Below are 24047 nucleotides of genomic sequence, written 5' to 3'. Positions count from 1 at the left end.
GGGGCGCGGGGCCGAGCGTGCAGGGGCTCCCACGCCTGAGCACCGGTGCCAGCTCCCGGTCGGTCGCTTGCTGGGGGCCAGGTGAGGCCCCGGAGCAGCCCCAGCGCCCAACTGGGCTCGGAGCGCCGCCGCCAACGGGCGAGGGGGTCGCGCGCGGCCGCGTGGGGAGGTGCTGCCTCGCCACCGCTACCAGCCGCGGAGGTGGGAAATGAAAATCTTCAGCGTGCTCCGAGCAGCCTCTAATACCCGTTTTCATCCCCTTTCTTCTTCTAGAGCTGTATTATATACGAAGACTGAAATCTGCTGTAATACATTGCTCAGCGTAGCACAGCAATTTCCAAGGGTCTCCGCTTTTTACCACTGAAATTAGTGGGAGTTTTGCTATTGATTTCAACAGGAAAGAGACATTTCTGTGCATTTGGTTAAAATGTATTTCATAATAACACCTTATACTTTATTTATAAGCCCCTCCTAAGGCATTTCACAAATTATAGTCACACAAGAATTGATGTGTGAGCGCTGTCTTAATAACACTGTATTTTGTATTTCAAATATTGTGTTCTAGATACAATATTTACATTTACAAGTGAAAAGGCTGCTAACCTAACAGTTATTGTTCAGAGCAGACAGATGATGAGCCATACATGCTGATGGTGAAGCAGACATGCACGCAGTGACATACGTGTTGGAACTGCCTCGCGCCGCGCAGATACCGGGTTTAATCATTTTTAAAAGGTAAGCACGAGTCAGCGTGTGCCCTGCTCCAGGAGGCAAGAAAGAGCTGCTTTCTCACCCAGGCTGTAACACAGAAAGGGGATTTCGCCACTTCTTTTTTAGCTAGGTTTTTATTTACAAAGTGAGCAAAATGCCCCTGTAGGCTGGTTTACTTTAGGCAGCCTGGGATTCATCCTTGGGGGCAAGATTGCAGTTGCAAAGAACAACCTGGGACTGATAACGCACATCGCCTCCCCCAGGCTTTCCAGCCATTGGTAGTCCTATTTCATTCACTTTCCATGGCCAAAGGTGTCTGGCTTTTTTTCCAGTTGATTTTTCTGGTATTACTGACTAAAATATATTATCTTATTTTCTCTGGGTAATATGTGCAGGTTTAGAGTTATGCTAAGGTTTCAATTTGTTCTGCATTTCCATGGTATAAACAGCACTAGGAAAACTGAATATGTATCATTCTTTTTTCTTTTTTTTTCAGCTTGTTTCCATTTGCTCTTGTCCTCAGCTTCAGCAGTTGAGCATTGCTCCGTGTGCAGCTGATAAGGCTCTTCTGCTCTGGGAACGCTGTAACATCTTCTTTTTAAGTAATTCTTCTTTGACAAGACACCTGTTTGCTTAATGATCTCCCGCAGACTTGTTTGTAATCAAAAGTGTGATTGGCACCCCCCCTTAGAAATAGGCATATGAATTACAGATGTGAGAGTAGAGTCTGTGATGGCTTTTTGGTCTTGTTCGGACAGGGAGTATTTCCGTGTCTTGCTGTGGAGAGAAGGCAGCCGCAGGAGCACGTCTCTGGCTGAAGCCCCTGCCCTGCCCGGCATGGTAGAGGCAGAAGAAACGTTCCTCCTCTTTGGGTGGAAAATAAAGCATGGAATATAGCTCCCTTTGGATTCCTGCTGGAGACCGATAGGCAAGTCTCTCACATATGTTATCTTTTTAGTAGTTCTTAAAGAAAATAGCGGAGGATGGAGCAATCTGCACGAGACGCGTGGTAGTAAATATAGTACAGTTTGGATAGGAGCCAGGTTGGCAAGTTCCTTGCTTTAGAACATATTTTAAATTAATTCCTCCCCTAATGTTCTCTTAGATGTAAAGAACGAAACCCCCCATGTATCAGCAGACAGTTACTTAGGGTAGCTTGCTTAGGATAGTTTACTATCCTAAGATAGTTTTCAATAGCAATTGTGTGGAAGAGGAAGGTGTTTTCCTAAGTGCTGCAGAAATGAAACCTCAAAGGAATTAAACCATTTGATCAGTCTTTTAACAGGTACAGCTGACGTGTGACAGATTTTCATGAAACCTCCAGCTGCCAGAATCCCTGTTGTTTCTTTTGAAGATGGCCCTTTAGAGAAAAGTCCCCACGAAACCTGCTCTCCCTTAAGTTTCACTGTGAATCTCTGATGACTATGTTTTAACACAGAGACTTTCAGGGCCTCCTGCACCATTCCCTTCCTCGCCCTAGGTAACATCCCACCAGGTAACATCCCTGGTGAGATGATGGCAATTTTGAAGGGGGTGAAGGTGAAAACGTGTGCCTGATGCCGGCAGGCTGTGTGCTGGAGCTGCTTTGCCCCCACAAAGGACCACGATACTGTTTTTTGCTGGGCTGGTAGAGGTTGATGGTTTCTTGGGCGCTGGAGCCTGACCTCCCAAGTCGAATTGCAGCTGGGTCAGATGGTGAGCAGAGGTTTTGTGAGCGACCCAGGAGGATCCTTGTTACCTTCAGGTGCCTGACAGGAGCTCTAAGTTGCATGAAATCCTCCAGCAGAGGTTGCAATTGCCTCCAGGCACCTGACAGACCTCACGTACGCTCCAGCAGCTAAAATCGGTGAGGGCTGCGAATTGCAGTTCTGCCTCTCCTGGGACATACGAGCTTTTCCAGCTGCACCAGAGGAGTTTGTAGATTCACAGATAATCTCCTTCAGGTCAGGCCTGATGGATTCTGAGTAGTTTATGAACAGTTATTCCATAGAAATTACATATAGGGCAACAGAAGGACTCTGATTTATATGGAACTGCATACAGCAAATAAACACCTTCAGGTTATTACAATAAATATGTTAACTTCTTACAAGCAAAGAAAATTTATATTTCTCCCTGTCACTGTTTATGTTTTACCCTTTACATTTCTCTCTGCAAAGTTGGATTCAGATTCAGTCTGTAGTCTGCAGCTTTGTGTTTCAAATACTGCAGCGGAGGGTTTATTTATTTTTAAAACTCCCTCTGTCAGACTGAATTAAATAAAAATCCAGTCATTTAAATTTTATATTTTTTTTGCTTTTAAAGAAGCAAGCTGTCCACTTTGATTTCTCTGAATTTAAGTCAACACTGTTACTTTGCAAAATATGCATTCAAACCCTTCGATTCTTACTTAAACTAAGCTTCTGTTGGGTCTGATGACTTTCTGAGTTATGATTCAGTTGCTCTGTGTGAACTGTCATTGATCTACACCTGTTTGGGCAAGGACATATTTAAAACTTCATAGAGCCTTCTACAGGCACGGACGCATAACGAACCGTGTGTTCTGCTCCCTTGCATATATTCTCTTACTGTGCCTATCTGCTGTACTCTCCATCAGGCATGAAGTAATTGTGCCTACCTACCATACCGCTTGTGCTTCCATCCTCTTTCCCAATGTTTTGTTGTGATAAAGTTTTATTTGCTTGTCTGAAGCTGGCGTATTGATGGTGTATGGTTGAAGCTCTGTATCTATGACCCTTTGCTAGTTGGGAAGAACTCCCCAGTTTTGAGGTGGCTCCTGGGAAGGCTCTGTCTCCCACACAGATGGACTTGCTACTTCACTGTCTCCAAGAGTGTACTGTCAAACTCCTTCTCACTCAAGTAATTTTCCAAAATTGCTGAGCTATCCTGGACGTAGGCTGGGAAGCACCATAAATGGAAATTTCACCATGCTGGAGAATTCTTCCAAACGCTTTCCTCCGCCTGTCACCCTCTATTTGGTCTTGACTGAGTTCAGCTTTATTCATTAGTTTAGCTCTTCCAAGTGCAAGGCCATGCCGGTGGCAGGGGTTTCGTTATACACGATGGATAGCAGATGTACGTCTGTTGTCTGACCAGTTCATCTGCTGGATCCATACAGATGCTGAATGTGCCCGGAGAGGAAATGGACCCATTAAAACTTCCCTGGTCGGGAATCAGGTGCCGGAGCTGCGGTTTCCAGCTATGGTTGCTAGCTGAAGACAATAGAGCTAAAACTGGCATCAAGTCCTACTAGAACAATTCTTGTCCTATTGATTTAAAATAGGTCAGGAAGGCAAATTTGTTTTGCAGCAGTGCCAGTCCCAGGCCAAGAATGATGCCCTGCACAAAACAGTCCTGGTCTGTGAGTAGTAGCTCTGAGATACTTTGATAATATAAATAAATACGTACTAAGAACCACAGAAAAGTCTCACTCAAGCAACGTATTTGAAACAAGTTTACAGCTTTTTCTCTGCACAATATGCTTTCCCAAAATATTGGCACTAAAAACTGCTTGACTTCATATCTAAACCCAAACCAGACCTCATTTCTGTTCTTCTGTAAGTCTAGCCCCATGACATTTCAGCAAGAGCTTTCTTTAGTGCGTTTGCTCCAACCTGACTCCAAAAAAAGTATCTGAAAGTACACCAAAATTCACCCGTTTCAAGACTTTTCAGAGAATACCTCTGACGCTGTAACTGCTGAGAGCATTCTGAGGGCATGAACATTCAGACTCAAACTCTGCCAGCACAGAGCGAAGGCTTTTTTTTTTTTTTTATTCTTGCTACATTTTGGATTTAACATTTACCTTCAATGCCAGAAGACATTAGAATACATTTTTTAATAGAGGAATATGCAACTACAAATTCTCTAGATCCGCTAATATTTTAAGGAAGATCCACTGGATCTAATCCTACCAGCTTGCTCCTGGTCTAAACCATCACTGACTTCTCTGGAAGATTTTTTAGATTAAGCTCTACAGCACGAGAAAATCCATGTGCAATAAAATGTAAAAGGCACAAAAGATCTCTTCCTTTTGATATGAACAGAAGGTCTGTGTATTAGTTTGATGTGCCTAATAACTTTAAAAATTGTTTAAAGGCAGAGTTTAAATAAGCAGCCAAGTTTTCAGCAGATGCTCTGGGATGCTTGATGCTCAACACTCCTGAAAAATCTATCTATTCGGATGTGTAAATACACATGTAGGCATCCACTGTATTAATGATCCATTTCTGGAAAAAAAAAAAAGAGCCTAACATTTGCTTATATTAGACTAGAAACTGAAAAAAAACTGTGGTGGAATTTTTGTTTTCTGTTTTTTCCTCCATTCAAGCTGCCCTTTTTCTTAAGATGAAGAGGATTCACTTTCATTCTTTTTTCTACACAGGTACATTTATTATTGAATAAGCACCATCATGTGCTCAGTGTGATTAAAAAAAGAAATGTAGGCCTTGCATTCAGGCAGCTCACAAGAGAAAATAAAAACCCCAAGAGATGTTATGGGGGATAGTACTTGCTTCCACCACCTCTTAAAGGCATAAAAGCATCTTCTTTCCTATTTCTGTAGTGCTCTGTAGTTATGGATGACATTTCTTCAGCACAGGCAAAAGAAGAACACTTTATTAAATTTCTACTACATGATTCTGGAGAAATACTGGTTTAATATGTGTGTGTGTGTTTGTGTGTGTAATACTTGTAATATACATACATTTTTAAAGGGATGTGTTACAACCTTGTGGTTTCAGAAAAACTTGATTAATAGCTCACTTTCCAATATTGGCATAGTAAAGGATTTTTCTAAGTTAGACTTCTGCACTTTTCCAAAAGCTGTGTTTGGAACAACATCACTATTCTATATTAAATTTAAAGATGAAACCAGTGGCGTGCTACCATATGTATCAAATCTGAAGTAGCTGAATGCCCACTTTCAGATGCTTGTAGCTACTGTTACAGAAAATTGAATTCAGCTGCATCCTTGAAATTGCTTTTGAAAATTCTTTACAAACATAGAAAGAGACTTAATCTATCATAATATTCTTCTTATGTTCCAAATACCTATATTGTGAAAACCTCAACACAACAGAAATTATATGAAGAATTCTTATCTGACATATTAAAGACACAACGTTTTAAATTTCATTACTACTTTCTTGACTGTGTGTCACAATTCTGTAAAGATTGGGTTCTCCTGCCGAATTGGGAACATCTTCACTGGGATGAATCTATTGTTTCCCTGCTGAGTTTGGTGGTTTCAGTTTGTTGCCTGCTAAAAAGTAGGAAGTTCTGCTTAAAAAATTGCAACAAACAAAAAAACCTCATACTGCAATCTCTGCAGAAAAGAGCCCTCTGAGCACAAGGAAGGATCACACAGATTTTCCATCCAAGCCAACAAGGGGGCTCTGAAGATGCAAAAAGAAGCAGGTAGCACATTGCAACAAAAGAGGCTGCACCCATTCTTCGATTACCTGAGCTGCACCCCTTAGTTAAATATTTGTCTTCAAATCAAGAGAAAAAAGAACCGAAGGATGTTTTGTACACAGGAGCTTGACAGTCACAGAGTGGTTATGGGGAAAAGTCACAGAAAATCACCATGTAAACACTTCTTCCGCTTCCCAAGTCAAAATTGCTTCTGGTGCAATAAATGAAATCTACTCTATATCTACTGTATATCTACATACTATCTGGTAGCACATATATAGCATTATTTCACTTATCAGTTTACTGGATCAGCCAAGTCACTATCATATGTTGTTGTAACTGATATAATATTTTGGAAGGAAAGAAAAGAAATTTTGCTCCATGTTTTTGCCTTAGGTAAACAACACTGTACATCTGTATACTCTAACACTTATTTTACAAAGCATGTTTAGTGATTCAGAAAAAAAATTAATCCAGATTTGCAGAAGGAGTTCCCTTTATTATTCAAAATATTTGTCAGCTTTAATATTAACCTACCAAAGTTTTTGGAATTGAAGTCTTATAAATGCATAAGACACACATATACACATATACATATGTGGAATACACACGCTGCTCGCTAACAATTTCAGTTAATATATTAACTAGAAATCACTTGTGACTTTCATGATATTTTCTCCCCTGTATGCTAAGTCAATGACCTATTTAAGTATGTTGGCAACAATTTATATGTCTTGTGACTTTATATTTCACAAAGAAATACTGTGTTTTGTGTTATTTACATTAAAAAGACGTACTATGTAAAATTTCACCTTTGTTAAAAATCACTTTATCCTAAGTATTTAAATTATTTCATGCTTTCAAAAGGCACAATTAAGTAACTAATGAGAACTTCCATTCAATGTTACACATAATACAAAAAGAGAAAAAAATGTTTGAGACATCAATGATAATATTTTAAATATATTGGCATAGGAAAGTAGATGTCTTTTTGCTTTATTAAACTGACAGTTAAGTTCTGAACCTTTATTTTGAAAAGATTTAAAAGGATTTGTGTCTTTAGAAATAAAAAATATAACAGGCATATCTAAAAAATATAGAAGAGAAAACCTGATTGTTACTACTAATGAAATAGCTGATGACAAAATACTAGTCTTTTTGATTTTGATCACAAAAAATAAACTGGTAGTGACAGGATATGATGGATAGATTTGACATCCTGGCAAATCACTGTCATTGATTCAATTATTCTAATTCAGAATAAAAGCTGTATACAGTATGTGTTTATGCTACAGTGGAGTTTTTTAAGTGATTGACATTCATCATATTAGTTAGACAGTTTTAAAAGCTATGTCTTTGTTTTACACAGCGTTGTCAAGAAAAAAATAAAGTAGAACCTGGTCTGCAGGAAAAAAAAGCAAACCACTTAACCAACTCTTGGTTCCAAACCCATCAAAATAAGTTACCATTATTGCATCCTATTAACATGTTCTTTGAAGAGTCAATTTCACTCCAGCCATGTAATACACTATTATAAAGACTAAATTTTGAAATTGTAATGCAATCTTACAGCTGGGTGGCTTGGAAGTTCTGCGGAGAAGAAGATATTACCTTTCAAAATGGAAGTCAGCCTCAGAAGAAAGAATGCAAACCACTTTAATTTACAGGTCAGCTTTGCTTTACCGTTCTTTTGTTTGATGAGATATACAGAGATACATACAAAATAGTTACAAGTTCACAAATTGTGTATCTGAGGGTACAGAAGCCTGAATTACTTGTATATTCTGCCCTGCTTTAGACCAGCATGCTGTGATACCCTTCCCCGAGCTCAAATGCACTCTTCTGGTTTTCCAGCATTAATGTAGCTGTCGGTTTGAATTTCAATCTTGAATTATGTCTGTTGACATAATTTCATAGTGCTGACTTCAATTGTTTAGGATTACTGTTTTGAACTACATAAGGAAATCAATTCTTTTCTCTCTGGTTAGTAAATTCCGTTCAAGTGCATTTTAATGCATGTAGTAAGCCATAAGGCAAAGTAATTATCTGTAATATATTCTGATTCAAAAAACAACCATACTTAATTACTGGCATATTAGAGTAAAAACGATCTTACACATTTAAAATTTATTATTACATATTTAGTAAATAATAATAAATAAATTTAATAAACTAATATAAAGATTTCCTGAAATTTAAGAATGGTATTTCAATTACAAAAATTAATGGTTTTAAAACCAGAAGTGAGTAGTTTGCTTTCAGAATAACACGTGACAATTAATGCTTAGTTTCATTCCTTTATTTCAATAAACCGTCCAACTTAACTTATTATTCATACAAAATATCAAATGTAAGTATATAAAAATTCCACGGGGAAAAATATCCCTTTATTTTTATTGTAAAAAACCATCTGGAAATGAAAGGGTGAGAGTAATTTTCATATTTTAAGGAAAGGAACAAAATACTGTACGTTTCCAGTCGAGCAGAACAATGGCAGGACCCAACATAACAGAAGCTTTAACAAAAAGCAAAATCCAAACAGCCCAAAATTAGTACAAAGAAACCAGGACAAAAAAAAAAAAAAAAAAAAGAAGGCACCATATGATAACATGTATTTTTAAAGACTGCTGGGTCAAATCATTAAGAAAAATATTTATATAAGTCATTAACACTCATAATTAGAGTGTCATATAAATCTGAGTGAAACTGCTAAGCAGAAATCACTAGAAGTCCAGGTGCTTCTTGCCGATGGCCATAGCACCACATCCTGAGCTCAGCAGTTTGGCGGATTCTGCCAGATCCTGTTTGCTTGTGCGGCTCACTGTGTCTGACAAGTCTGGAGGCAAATGCAGTCGCTGTGGCAGGAGATTTTCAGGAGGGAGAGGGCGAGAGAGACGGGGAGAGAGAGAAGAAAGAGAGAGAGGAAAAAAAAGAATAATTGCAGTAGAATTTATTTTCCATAGCATATTTCAAAATGCAGTCTTTTTCCCAACTGATCAATGTTTACTCACACAAATAAAACACTTCCCAGACACTCTTTTAGGCTGACCTGAAAACAGCTTTACATGTTTTCAATACATTGGATTCTGTCAATTTGAATAGATTTTTTCCTCATGAAAATTTTCTAAACAAAATCTGAATTTGCTCAAGGTATTTAATTATATCTATGGGCATTTTTCCTTTAAAAACAAATGTTTTGCCTGTATGTCAACCCCTACATCAAATCCTTTGATTTCTATGGCATTACAATATAAGTATAGTTTTATTTCAAACACGCATACTTTGTGGCAGAGTCTGAAAATAAATGATGTGATGGTCAAAAGATGGAGAAGCCTCACGCTGGTTCTAGCGTTATTCTGCTAAATGTTTCTTCTTCATATTCTACCGATAGTTGTTAATAAAAACAAGCAGTGACAGTAGTTGCATTTGTATAAGGCAATCATATATGCTAACCAAACCTTGCCATCCCTTGTGAGTTGTAGGAACATTACATCCAGTTCACAGATGAGGAAACTGAGACACAGCCTACATGGTTGTCCACAAGCACACAGTCCTTGCGTAATAAACCTTATTTTTCAACTACGACAAAAATATTTCAACTCTCCCTCTGAGGATCTTTTACACTGGAGGTATATAAAAGACATGACATTACCATTTAGCTTCTGTAAAGTAAGGTGAAAATTAATGTAAAACGGAGGCTTTACTTGGTTAATTGCTGGTTGACTTTTGGACACAGTGAGGTACTGAAAGCCGGTCAGATGAAACAGTTGAGCATCTCCTACACAGTGCAATAATTTATGAAACCTGGTATCGTGGAAGGAGCATATTTCTTGAAAGATTTAGTAGGCAAAGGCTAAACCATGTGGCTCTTCTTTGAAAATGCACACGCTTCTGAAGGGAACAGGGTTAACAGTAATGGCTGAAAAACTGTTATTAGGAGGCCGTGTGGACTATCCTTATTTTCTGCTTCTGCTATGTTTTTGCTTTTATCACAACACGTAAATACAGCTGCCTTTTATTCAATATTATTGCAACTTTTATAGGATAAGATAAGAGTTCTATTAATAAGCATAAGAAATATCTGTATTTACAGTGGGCTGACTGTTCACTTAATTGCTGGCTTTGAGATTGTGCAATTAGGTGTAACTTGAGAGGGGCTCCAAAGTGCTTCCTACCACTGGCCGCTCCTGGCTGTGGGCAGCGCAGGGAGAAGAACGTGTGCTGGGTTGTCATCTTCTCCAAGGGAAGGAAATGCATAAAGTAATAATGCACGTGGAGCAGGAAAGCCTGCACCCTGGGTGAGATGACGCACCTCAGTGTTGAAATAGGAGAAATGTGCGTATTTACTTGTAGCACGTTGCCTGTGAAGCGCAATTTATGCATCAAAACCCACCCCCCATATATACTATTTAGTAACTATGCAGCTCTTGCATTTCACCGTATTAAGAGCAGCGCTGTGGTCTGGTATCCTTCGCTTACAGTTCTTCCCTTACTCCTAAGAAGGTTAAGCACGGCTCTGGAGGTGAACTGTGGTCCATGATGCCTCATTTCTACATTGACACACTACCACCTCGGGCACGTGCCTATCTTGTTTGTCTGCTGAGAAAAACGTTTGCCAGGAAAGAGCCAATGTACAACTTGGATTGTACGAGGGGGGCTGTAACCAGTGGAAAACGAAGGATGAGGAAAAGCCGGGAAGTGCAGGGGAGCACTTGGCAGATCTTTCAGTCACATTTTCTTTCCAAAAAAGTGTACAGTACTGTTGGCAGGGTACACGGTATCTGGTATGTGGGAGGCGGAGACACAAGTGAACTAATCCAACCATTTCCCACTCACTGTCAGCATCTCTCTGCCCTCACCGGGGAGGGGGAGAAGTGGCTTCGTCTAGGGGAGATGTAGTACCCCTGTCTTCTTCCTGCAACTACCGACTCTTTTGCCAAGTCTGCCAATGGATTCAGAGCAAGGTGATGAAGAGCAAACCGAACTGAGACTCAGCAAACTCATCTTGCACAGGGAGTAACTACTATCACAGATAGGGAACAACTGTAAACCCTTCCACACCTGCCTGGACTTGAAGTGTGGTCAAAAGAAAAAACAACTTCGATATTTACACAGCCTTTTAGTCAATGCTGCGTTCATTCTCTAATATATATTATAAACAGAAAATGGATAGGAGAATATTCATAAATTTGCAAAGACTCACACAGGAAAAGTAAAAATTAAAGAACCTCAGATTGGATGGTAGGACTGAATCAGGCTTTTACAGATGTATTTGTTATGATCCAGTGTTTCATTATACACACATATACTCTTCTTCCCCCATCTTATTCAGTGAAGAGGATGCACACTGCTCATTTAGTGACTGGCTATTCAGTATTTTGTTTTCTTGTAACTGTTTACTCTGAACTTTTCTGACGTATTTATTATATACTATTCAAACCTTGTTCTGAAGACAGAATGGCTTTTCAATAGCACATGTCAGTATATAGCACTTGAACACTTCACAAACACCAGCTGTGTTATTTTCCTAATATTCTTGTGAGATAAGGCAGCAAAGTTACCTCCATTTTAGGCATAGAGAATTGAGGCACATAAAACACATGGCAAAAGGTATCTACTGATTTCAGAAACACAATCTGAGGCATTTAGAACTTGCTTTTCCAGAATGCTTAGCATCATACAGCATTTCACATGATCAAATGCTAACTTCATTTGCAGCTGTGAGTGTTTAGTATTTCTCCAAGAACCCCAAGTTGGGCACTCAGAAAGCGAGAGACATAAAAATGCTGGGTTGAAGCAATATGATCACATGGAAGCTCAGTGATATAGGCAGAGACACATCATACCTTCCATGATATCCTTCAACTGTCTTAATTATGAGACCATCCCTCCTGCAATCCTTGCCCTCTCTACAATCCCAACTTTCAAACATTACAACAAATCACATATTTCCAGGAAAGCATATTTCACTGCGTATGCCACGTTGATCCTCAGATCAGACGTATTCTGAACAATAAGCAACACTAGAGTCCTCTGAAAAAAACCTGAATGTTATCCTGCCATTAAGACCTGAATCATAGCACACACACATGCTACCTCTGAATAAAGTCTGAATAGGCATTTCAAAATATCATTCCTTATATTTTCTGCATGCAGCTTGAAAATATAAACAGGGCTGCAATATTAATCCTATTAAATATTTTAACACCATCAAAAAATACTCTAAATTTTAAACCACAAACAAACTGCAAATTCATTGTACGGCATTATACAGACATCCACAGGTTAAACAGGCCTTTATTTTTGGCACCAATAGGGACATTGCAGTCACTTAAACTAAGGCAGTAAGTGATAGCATGAATAGGCTGTGATCCTTTTTGAACACCAGCATTACAGAACGATCAGACATTTTCACAGATATTTGCTGACCACAGAGAAACAATTGCATTTAAAGTCCCAGTTTAGGACAAAATGTTTTCTGCTGGACAGACTTCTCTGCTATTTCTGAGGCTGTGACCTCCATCCCTTTCAATCTCTTTTTCTCTTATCAGTCTGATAAGAATCAGGCTGATTTTGCTCACATCGGCAATCCCAGTCCTCGTTGCCCAGGCCTCCCATCCTGCAACTGGTCTTCATGACAAAAACGCCTCTTCTCCGGTTATCGGCGCTCCCCACCCTCTGCCGAAGTCAGTCTCAGCTTTCTGCTTCCGAGCTCTTCATTCCCGCTCCTGCCAGTTCTGGGCTTCTCTTGCCCATTTCTGCCCATATTCCATCCCCTGCTCCACTTCCTAATGCCTAGGTCCAAATTCAGCACCAGGCCACCCTTCCTTGCCTCAGCCCCTTCTCTCCCTCATCCCCTGTTTTGTCCTCCTCCTCTTCCCACCTGTAGTTCTGGAGCTGCCCTTCTTTCTCCTGCTGGCGCCGCTTTCCATCCCCCGTCGTGCCCCTGCCCCTCTCCTCTGCCCCGGTGTCCCCTGCCCGCCCAGCGGCTCACCTCCTGCTCCGAAAAGCAGGTACAGCCCTGGAAAAGGGTCGAGCTGAATACGCAGTACCAAGTGTGCCTGGGCCAAAGAGGTGGATTTTCACAGGACAGCCAAAACACATCCCTGGCATAAACGGTAGACATAAAATTGCGTACTTTCATTCGTTCTTTTAAATAATTGAAGATTTTCACTAAAATATTCCAGCGTGTGGGTAAACATAAAACTTCCCGTAGCCTACAGCAAGCTGGTAGGGCACCAATATTTTAAGGCAAAACGGTCATAGTCTGGCAAAAGTAAATATGCAAGTGAAAATAGGATCCTATAATCACCTTCCTTGTGATAATTTCTTCAAGCATGTACCAAAGAAAGGTAAAGTTTGTCAGTGTAAAAACTAGGGAATGCTGGAGTAAACTTCCTTTGTGCAAAGTTAATTGTGTATCTGCATTATTATAGTGTGTTTAATTACATGATCTCACATTATTTTCACCCATGGAGGCTGTCAGAAAGGTTTAAACATAGGATCTTCGGAATCAGACTCTAAGCTTCATTCACTTGATTTAAGAAATAACTGGCTATGGAAGAAGGCTGTTAGCGCACAAGGCACAGCCAGGGAAGGGGCACGGTGTGAGTGCTGGTGCTTCCCCCCTGCTCTGTTTCGGGCAGGTCCTGAAGGCTTTGCGGTGATAGGAACAATTACACTGAACCCAGCTAAGCACACAGCTTTAGGGCATGCATTACGAAAGGAAAACAGTTCAGACAAAACTTATTACATACTTTGCCTCTGCTCCTCCCTCTGCCTGAAGAAAACTTCTAATTACTTCATTTGTTCTCGACGGGGGCGGGGGGTGGGGGGCGAGTAGAGGTGGAAGATAAGAATATGTAAAATGACAGGCCAGAAGGGACACCCAGCAATCAGTTAGTCCAGTCCCAGCACCGAGCAATCAGCTAGTCCAGTCCCAGCACTGAGGACCAAATAGAGCACTGATGGTTTTCTGATACTGGTCTGCCTTGTAAGACTGGAATGTAAAGATCCAAGTCGTGGCTATTCTAGGAACTTCCAGTGGGCTGGTACATTTGGTTGGGGTGTAACTGATTTTTTTAAACCAACAACATCCCTAGTAGACAAAAATACTAGCAAGTGCTTTTGCCAGTGTAGCTTACTGTATCAAGGGGATTGTTTTACAGATTTATTATAAAAAACAGACTTTCCAATGTAAGGCTTTTTTTGTCTTAAGAGGATTGACCAGTAGTTTTGCTAACAACCTCTCTTGATGTTGATTATACCTCAGTTACAAAGAGCATAGAAACAGTACACAGGTTTTAACTGACTATAAAAGGGGTTGAAAATGAAGTAAAAATTGTATGACTGAACCTAAGTAACCAATGACAGGTTAAACAAAGAGCTAGCTACTAGAGATAATATTAAAGAACTGATTATTATACAACTGTACACATAAGCTACACATATTCTTCTGAGGAATCTACTGGCACTGCATTGGGGAGGCAACTAGTGAAATCCAGTATTACACCTACATGCTAGAAACAACAATCAGTTCATAAAATTACTTTTCAGATTTGAGGAAACGTGTGTCTGTACAGATTGTTTGTACACTGGCTAAAATACTCAGAAATAATTGAGGTGGAAGACACTCAAGCTACAGCAAAATTTCATAAAATTAACTGAGGGCTACTACAATCACATATTCCATTAAAATGCTTTAAACTATAAAAAGCATAAAAATATTTAGCAACAATATGATAAGCAGATACACATATATTAGCAAAAATCTAAACTCAAAGTAATTCTTCATATTACTCCAAAAATCATTATTGTATTTTGGTAGCTATTGTAAGTGTAATACTGTAGCAAACAAGTATGTAATAACGTAAGTGATGCAAAATCATTGACTCTCATAAAAAAAGAGGTGGTAGTTCATTCTTAATTTGATATATATTAAAGTAATTCCACTGAAGTTAACCTTGTGACTCTGCTAACAGTTACATGAAGCTTTAACAACCGAGCCCAAACTTCCCCAAATTAAACTTTAAAAAAAAACTTTACGATTCTATTTATTTGGATCTTTGACCAAAAAAAAAAAATTGTTTATTAGTCTACTATGGCTGCAGTCCTGCCTTGGGGCAGGGAGATGGGTTAATGACCTCTCTAGATCCCTTCTAGTTCCATTTGCTACAACTCCATGAAGACTGAAGTCACCAAAGCCGAAGGGATTTGGTTTAAGGGGAAGAGGGGGGTGGGGAGAAGAATTTTAGGAATGCTGGGAAAATGAAAGATGCAGACTCCTAGTTGGGGAGCTTTATATCCTACTTATTTCTCTTTGAAGCAGACAGAACTCTTGCCATTCCATAAAGCCCACACAAGAGAGAGCAGGAACAGTCTGTGGTACAGAGGCTGAGTTCCTGTTTCTGTTTCTTCTTCTGCTTATGATGCCCATAATGCACCCCTTGCATTATGTTTTCCCTTTTATGTCTTTTTATTATTACCTCATTTATAATTACTAGTAATTATTTCTATTATCATAGTACCTAGGAAAAGACTTCAGCATTTTTGTAAGTATAATGAAAAAGGTGGGTTTTAAGGAGAAATCAGCAGGAATTAGCAATGAAGCTTTATAAAACCTCCTCTTAGAGTGAAGAACCCCGTTACTTGCTTGAAAACTATCAAACTGTCAAGTGATGGTCACCATTACCTGACTGGAAATAGGTTTCTTGATAATGAATAAGATCTCACACTCTCACAGGCAGGCTGGGGAAAAGGACATGGAGGCCTTTGGAAAAGAAAACAAGCAACTTGCATCTTAAGAAAAGAGGGAGCCGGCGGAGGGATGCCAAATTACTCCACAGCCACTGAGCTGCCTCTTTACCTTTGCAGTGAAGACGACAGTCCCAAACGGGAGGCTTTAGCTGCCAGTGGTCGTGGCCAGCTGTGACAGAGTGCAGCTGTGCACCCCCAAACTGGGCTGCCAGGTGAGAAAGAGTTGTGCAAGAAGGAGCTGGCAAAGCTCTGCCAGGTAGCTCCCCGCTTTGCTGGGGAGCTGCGCTCTGCTCGGGCCCTGGCCATTTTCCTGCGCTATCGCTGTTCCAGGGCCCGACCGCGGAGCTTGCTGCTCCGGGTATGATCCTGACCTGCTGTCCTGGCTTCTCAGCTTGACAGTGGACTTGCCTCATAACTATGGATCTGTCTGGCGCTCACCAGGACTGGTGGGTGACCCTGGTTACCTTCACCGGACCTGCTTTGCTCTTCGTATTTGGGCAGCGGGCGAAGGATTTAATAGCGGTGGCTGAGCCCGCCGGTGACATTGGGTATACCTTCAACGCAACGGCAACACGTGGCACTGATTCTCTGCGGTGCCCTGAGCCACGGCTGCAAGGCCATTGCAATATGTCTGTTTATGGGGTGAAAGAGGTCCCGAATGAACAGGTTTACCTGATGTTCCCACAGGTTGCATCTTGCATTTCTGACTGAGGTAGCTGCCAAATGGTTACAGACTCCTTAAGAGATACACATTTCAGGAGCACCTTAGCCTTGCCAGTCAGTGACTTCACTGCTTTCTTAACAGGTCATCATCAAGCACAGTAACTAACTGGTCTTCTTGGCAAAACCAAATTACTGCCTTTGGGCTTAATATAAACACAAAGATGTGAAGTTATGAAAATAAATTTCTTCTAGAGAGAAGAGTTTGTTCAAATATTTGACATGGAGGTGACTATAAGTTTTGGCCTCTTCTCTTGCCAAGTTTGCCGACTGAGAGACACCAGATATGTGTATTACGATGAAATGAATTATCTTTTATATGACATGTAGTCTACTGGAGTGACACATCACTTATGTTGACATAACTTTGTAACAACTCACATACAAATCTGACAATATCACTATGCAAAGATATAAAATTCTTATTAATGCCACAAAACCTAAAAATACTTTTGAGTTAATGTAAGTTCACTTCTCAGTGACAAAATAATAAGTCCTTTACCACTGAAGGCATTATAAACTCTCACAGCAAGGACTAGAAAAGTCATTCCAACTGGCCTAGACCCATATCAGGCAGAAATCGTATGACAGTCCTGAAATTTGGTTCACAAATAGTGATAGTGTCTCACAATCTATAATAATTATCTTGTGGAGAGAATGGTGGGTCTCACAATCTGTAATATTTATCTTGTGGAGGGAATGGTGCCAAACTATCCTCCCGTAACTGCATTTAAGTCTGAGGCAAACTAATTTAAAACTCATTTACTATGAATCTCTTACATTCCCGTTCACATTACAATTTTCTCAATATTTTAACAAATTCAGGAGACAAACCCGTTGGTAACTATTTTTCTGTATCATGGACATGAACTCAGTTTCTTCTTGTTCTTCTGTATTCACAGATGCTACATGACCATTTTTAAATCACAGCAATGGATACATTTTCTAAACTGATTATAAAGACAAAAGACTTGACTTTTAAAAAGAGCATTCTACAATGTTCTACTTTTCAGGTAACCATGATTGACTTATAACTAATCACAACTATACCAACCCATGTTAAAATAAGCACATCTACCATATGCATTTCCTATTTCTTTTTTTTAAGTTGAAGCATAATCTGAGCCGTCAAAATTAATTATTGTTAACATCAGGTGTTGAGAGAAGGCTTCCACTAAGAATAGCTGATAAATATACTTCTACCTACATATCCCTGTCTGTCTGCTAAAGGACACATTGCTAATATGAACATAATTTTTTATATATAACTAATAATACTTAAAATACTTGAACACAATTCTAAACCTCTTATTTTCCATCACCTACAGAATGTAAAATAAAACCAGGATAGTTCTCACTTTCACCTCATTTGCAGGACAGTGATGTTTTGTTCTGGGTTTCCAATACTACAAAGAGATTATTTAAACAGTGACTTTAAAGATGCCTGGCAAAATTAAGAACCATTAATAAACCCACTTCCTTTTGTGATAGATTTTGTAAAAGCCGTTTTATGTTTCAGAACGCTGAATCTTAATATGTGCCTTTTCAGTGCAGCTCTTCATTGTATCTGCTTTACAGAAGTGATATAATAATATCCAGGAGAATTGAATTCAAACTGTGCTGATTCGTTTGGATATGCCACATGGTACTGTTTCTGTTCTCTGACCAGAAAACTATGTAAAGTACTTAAAATCTGAATTCCTGAGTCTGAATTTAAAACTTGATATAGTTAAATATTGGCTGTTGCAAAGTGAAAGTCTTTCAGAGATATCTGTACCAATAAAATTCAATTCTGTACATGTTCATGTAAACTGAATTCCTAGGGGATTTCAGATGGCTGAAGAAGTTCCAGTAACATGTGAGTAGAGATGGGTGGGTTTTTGGATGTGCAGCATTAGTCACTACTTTTCAGTGACAGGAAAGAAAAGTACAGACAATTGTCTGAACAAACTCTTTCATACCAAAGAAAAACTCCAAGATGTGTTAAAGAAGATTTGCTACGTGTGAAGGGACACAAGGGAAATATAAAAATATCAGGAAGATTTACCTTCTCTGACGCTTGAGAATGCCAAGTGTTTGGCACCATGGAGTGCTCTAAATCACACGTACAAGTAGCAGACCTGCTTTATATTATAACTGTAGTCTCTGCATAATGAAGAAGCTCCCCGTGCTATAAAGGGGGCTGGATTAACCAGTGATGGTTATAGGCTATCCAAGGACTACAGCTGTTCACTGCTTGTCTGATCCAAAATTCAGAGAAATACATGGTAATCTTACAACTAGAACTGTACTAAATACTTACATAGCATACTACTATAATCCTTACTGATCCAGCTCTTATCAAGCACATATTGTCTCTGTTCTGAAGAGTTTACAGTCTGAATACACGAAGTGGGTAAAAAGGAAGAAGTGAAAGATAAAATATCCAGGCAGAAGGAAAAATGTCATGATATATAAATACTGTATTAATGCCAAAGCTAATTTTTTTTTCCCTTCTAACTGAAAAAATATTGTATAGAAAGGCACGTGAAAGAGAACAGGCATAGGGGAAGAAATTAAGTGACAAAGGGCTGAAGAGAAGATGGAGTGAAGAAAGGGAAAGATGGAGGAGATATATTGTCTAGGCATGTTATAGTTAAGATTCTCTCATACATTGTCTAAATGCTGAATGGAAATACTGTTCTAAATTCAAACAGTAGTTCAGGAGTCTCATGGTATTGTCTATGTCCAAAGCAAGCAGACTAACATTTCTCCTGTAGATCTGTTCTTTTTGCTGAATTTCTCCTTCCTGAGCTTACATAAGAGGAGTGTGGGACCCAGGATGCAAGTCTGAGTAATTCTAGGGCTCTCAGGATAGTCTGGATGGATGCTAACGTTAGTGTCACATTCTCTTCCCTGACAGATTCATTCAACCTGAATTGCAGCTGTGTACAAGTCAGCCATTCAGTCTAACCTATATTATATACTTAGGATGAGATGAATCATCCTTGCAAGTGCTTGCCCATCTCTGCTGATTATTCAGGAAACCCGGATGACTAGCTTAAACTAAATTCTTAACTTGGAGTGTAAAAGGTCAAGGAGAGGAATTCAGTCCTACAACTACATGAAGCTTCTCATTGAGTCAGTGCCTCCACTGTATCTCCTCTTTCTTTGAATGACATTGCAACATGCCACAAAGTATGGATCTTGTATCAAACCACAGATGGCTCACTGGAAACGTTCCAGAGTTGCTGGTGATGCCCGCATTGCTCTACAACAAGTTGGGTCTCTCTACTGGGAAGCTTGAGAAGTGTTCAAGACACTGTGTGTACAAACAAAAGCTATGTAAGCGACGAGGAGGGAGAAATAGCAGAGACAGAAGCATCTGTTCTAGGAGGTCCAACATACTACACTGTTACTGTCAGCCTCTAAAATTTCAGCTAAGTTGGAAAACTAACCAATATTTGAGTTCGCATTCAAAGCTATCTGTTAAAGTTCACTGTAATCTATTCAAGTTTCTGTCTCAGTTTAAATATTTTGTCACATTACAGAGAACTCATTAATAGACCCACTTAAAACCCACCACTTTATCTGAGGGTGTGCAACAACACAAATAACTGATAAAATGTATTCTGCCTCTTGATAAAATTGTCCAGATAGATTTCAACACTTGACAGAAAGATTATGCTCCAAGACAGGTAACTTGCACTGGCAAGTCTCTGTTACAAGTGCATTTTAATGCCCGATTTGCCAACTCAAAGAAGAGAGACAACAGAAATGCAAACACACTTCTGAATTGAACAGTTCTGCAGGCTATTGCTAAAATACACATTGCCTACAAGCTTCCATTGATTTCAAGTATCTAGTCTCTTTAGATCCTATGAAATTTGCTGAAGTGCTTTCCTAAGAAGAACAGGAGAAAATGGGAGCTGCTCTGAGACTCTGGACCAGTCCAGCTCTGGGCTGCCCCAATGCTGCCTCAGCGGTTTTGCTAGATTTTGTATGCATTGACAACGCTGGTTTCCTCCTACACATCAGTTGCAGAAGTTGTGTGCACAAACACAATACGTAACTATACATGCAAATGCACGCACAACTTACGACTGCGTATGAGTTACTGATAACGGCCAATGTGTCTACCTAGAGAATGTCTCCAAGGCACGCAGTATTACTGCTGTAGACAGCACTGAGACAGTGTGAGCTGTATTGTTTTACATTCGACTACACAATGCCAACCACCCATACAATATGTCCCTGAGTGCCTCTGTTTCCAGAGACCAGTGTCACAGGTTTGGCAAGTCGCTGGTTATGAAGGAGCGCAAAGGGGGGCAAAATGTAAACGTTAGCTGGGGGAGTATTGTTTTATACTGGGAGTAGCCCTATGCTCTGTAGTCTATTTACTTTTTTAGGTCAGCTAGAATTAGAAAATCTCCATTGCTAGGCAGCCCAGCACATCTGTGAAGCATTTCTGGGCGTTCAGACCTGAAGCACGTGCTGCCCGAAGGGAAGATTCATTACCCCGTGTTACTTTGCCCGCCAGTCCCTCCCCCAGACGGCACAAGGGCTTCGGCAACAGGAAAGCGCCTTAACTTTGTGCAGAAAGATATTACATGACCAGAACACAACAATTAGCACATTTGTAAAGCTTCAGGGATAGGAACAATTTAATAGCTTTTTGAAGCAGACTAATTTTCTGGAGCTTTTTATCTTCCTTTTTTTTTATTATTTTGCTTTTCATGCATGGACAAGTTCTTCTTTGCTACAGGTATTTTCTGAGTCTGCCTTGCAGGATTATTATGTGTAGAGAAACACAAATTATCCAATCACTTTAAAACAGTGCTAGAGAAATGAAAAAATGCTATGTAAGTGGAAACTACTATTACTAATCTCTGTTTTAAAAGCAAGTATCATTTAGATAGGTAAATGTATTGCTGGTTTACAAAATTCTGCACATTTACAAACCAAGGCTGCTAAACAGACCACCAGTTTGTTTATGTTTGCAGCTTTTCACAAGCTAGAAACTTCAGCTCTGCAGTGACAAATGCCACTGTCAGATGCTCCATGCTAAGGCAAAAATGAAGCCAGAAGAGAAAAAAAAAAAAATTTCTGCTATCATTATCATTGACTTCTCACCCTAAAAACTGGCACTGATATAGGAAGTATGTTCAGTTCCTGTAACTCCCAGGTAAGGATGTAGACATTATATAATTCATATTTTAGTATCTCTTATTTTCAGTACTAATCCCCCATGACTCACGAGAGATACAGTTTAAAACTCCAGCTAACAAAGCCTTTCATAGTATTAGTACCAAATAATCTTAGACTTCAGAAATTGCTGAAGTGTAATTTAATATCTGTAATATTGGATCAACCTGTTTTGCTATGAAAACATACTGTGGCGTATTTTTACTCAGTGATTGATATTGCTTATACAAAAAAATATAAAAATCGCATTGGTGATCAAGTGGTCATGTCGACTACCCTTTGGCAAACCAATGCTTTAAGAGAAGTTTAAGCACAGAATAAGAAGTTGCAGGGGAAAGGTTAAAAGACAGGTCATGCTAATTCCTTTTTAAAGGACTATCTAAGATAGTAGGTACTCAGTGTAAACTCAAACAAATATATTAATGACGGAAACTGGTATCACATTAAATACAAGACTTTTGTGACTAATTGAGATTAAAATAAACATTACTATTTATCTGGAAGTTGGGGGCGAGGGCTGAACATTTGAGCAGATTCCTACATCAAAAATGTGTTTTGTATAGAAACTATATGTCAAATTATAGTTATTTGCTTTCAGCTGTTTCTGGCAGTTATTTAGTTTTGTGCTTGTCATGTGTCAGTATTTTTTTCATTTCACTTCTTTATTGCCTACTACAAGTAAGTCTCTTTAGAGCAATAAGATCTTTAAAATCCCTTTAGTGTTTAGAAATGTCAACAATTCGGTAGACTATACGTGATGAATAGGCCAGATGATAGAAAAACCTGCCTCAAGTTTTTATCTCAAGAGAAGTAAGGTGCTTTGAAGAGCACTTGATTTGAGATTTAGAAGCCTGCTGCTATTCAGCCAGACACTCTTGAGAGCTGTTAAGTCCTGACCCATAGCATGAAAACAGGTTGGAGGGAGGGAAGAAATACGGGTAAGAAATATATTTTGTACGCCCTGTGTAAGTATTTCTTCTAAATACCATTTAAACATTTCTTCCTATAAATAAGTAAAAACCTAAGAGACCAGGCAACCTTATCAGATGATCTTATTTGAATATTTTGAATGTAGCTAGAACTTGCCAGGGGGAACAGCTACAGCACTGGAAAAAGATGAGGCTCTAAAGGAAAAAAAAAAATCTAAATGGTTCTTTCCATTTGAATAGACGGCACTGACATATTAAAGCTTCGGATTTTTGACAGGAGACATAGAAAACAAAGAGGTTTTCACTTCAAAATATGCAATGGAAGAATATTAAATGGTTTGGTTTGCTATAATTATAAAAAATATTTTTTTCATCCTTCGCTATTGCTTCCACAGTCTATAACTAATCTCAACACCAGACTACAATGAGTTCATTCAACGTCATAAAACAATCAGTTTAAAATATCTGCACACCAATAATAATATCAGATTAAAAGTAAGCCAAACTGCAAGTCAAACCTTTTATAGGAATATCTGTTCTTAACAGTTTATTGTGTTTGCGCACGTGCTCCCTCACTCGACAGTACTTTAACTTCATAACTGGTTCCTTGAATAAGAACTTAGTTAATAACCTAACACCAACTGACCACATTATTTGGGCAAATGTCTCATCAGTATCTTCTGCCCTACTTTTTGCATCTCTGAGTTTCACAGAGATATAAAAGAAAAGGCAAAACTAGGTCATTCCTGGGCTGAACAAAAGAATTTTTGTAGTAGTATGAATTACTGACCTTTATAATGAGCCTGTCTTTCCCAGCAAACCAGGTAATCCAATCCAACTCAACTAATTAATGGTATCCTCCAATAACTAACAATAACGGCAGTACACAATCCAGTGAATTCAGGAGAAATGTTTCTACGGTTTTCTAAAGCTGTTACACTTAAGAAACACAATTTCTTAAATCAGAATAAATTTTGGGGATTATGTTCAATTATTAGTTAGCATACAGTCATTACTATTACAGTAGCTACTTCGTATTGATTGACAAACACCTCTATACCTGAGACTATCTGGTATCTTGTATGGTCCTTTTTACCTGAGAACATTCACCCATTAAATCATCACCTTTATGAGCTCACTGAATAGATTTAGCAGTCTTCGTAACAGAATAAGGATGATAAGACTTTTTGAAATAAAATACATGATGGACATACAAACATAGGAAACAACTTACTGAACAATACCGCTGGTGGTTTTCATGGCCACAAGAATAACAAGACATAAAGTAGAAAATAGCCTCCGTGATCATATTTCTGTATTATAGATCCAAGA

The 24047-nt window shown here is 39.1% G+C and overlaps 1 protein-coding gene across 1 annotated transcript in view; it reads right to left on the bottom strand.

Annotated features, from left to right (window-relative positions):
- Positions 1–8849: 8849 nt before the first annotated feature.
- Positions 8850–24047, bottom strand: part of ELP4 (elongator acetyltransferase complex subunit 4) — a 155996-nt gene continuing 140798 nt past the window's right edge. The window contains exon 10 of the mRNA XM_010563905.1: positions 8850–8981. Within this exon, the coding sequence (XP_010562207.1) occupies positions 8850–8981 (132 nt within the window). The remainder of the gene's footprint in view (positions 8982–24047) is intronic.

Source organism: Haliaeetus leucocephalus, unplaced genomic scaffold, assembly GCF_000737465.1.
Source record: "Haliaeetus leucocephalus isolate CR32 unplaced genomic scaffold, Haliaeetus_leucocephalus-4.0 Scaffold173, whole genome shotgun sequence".
Lineage (NCBI taxonomy): Eukaryota > Metazoa > Chordata > Aves > Accipitriformes > Accipitridae > Haliaeetus > Haliaeetus leucocephalus.
This window is presented reverse-complemented; position numbering and strand designations above follow the sequence as displayed.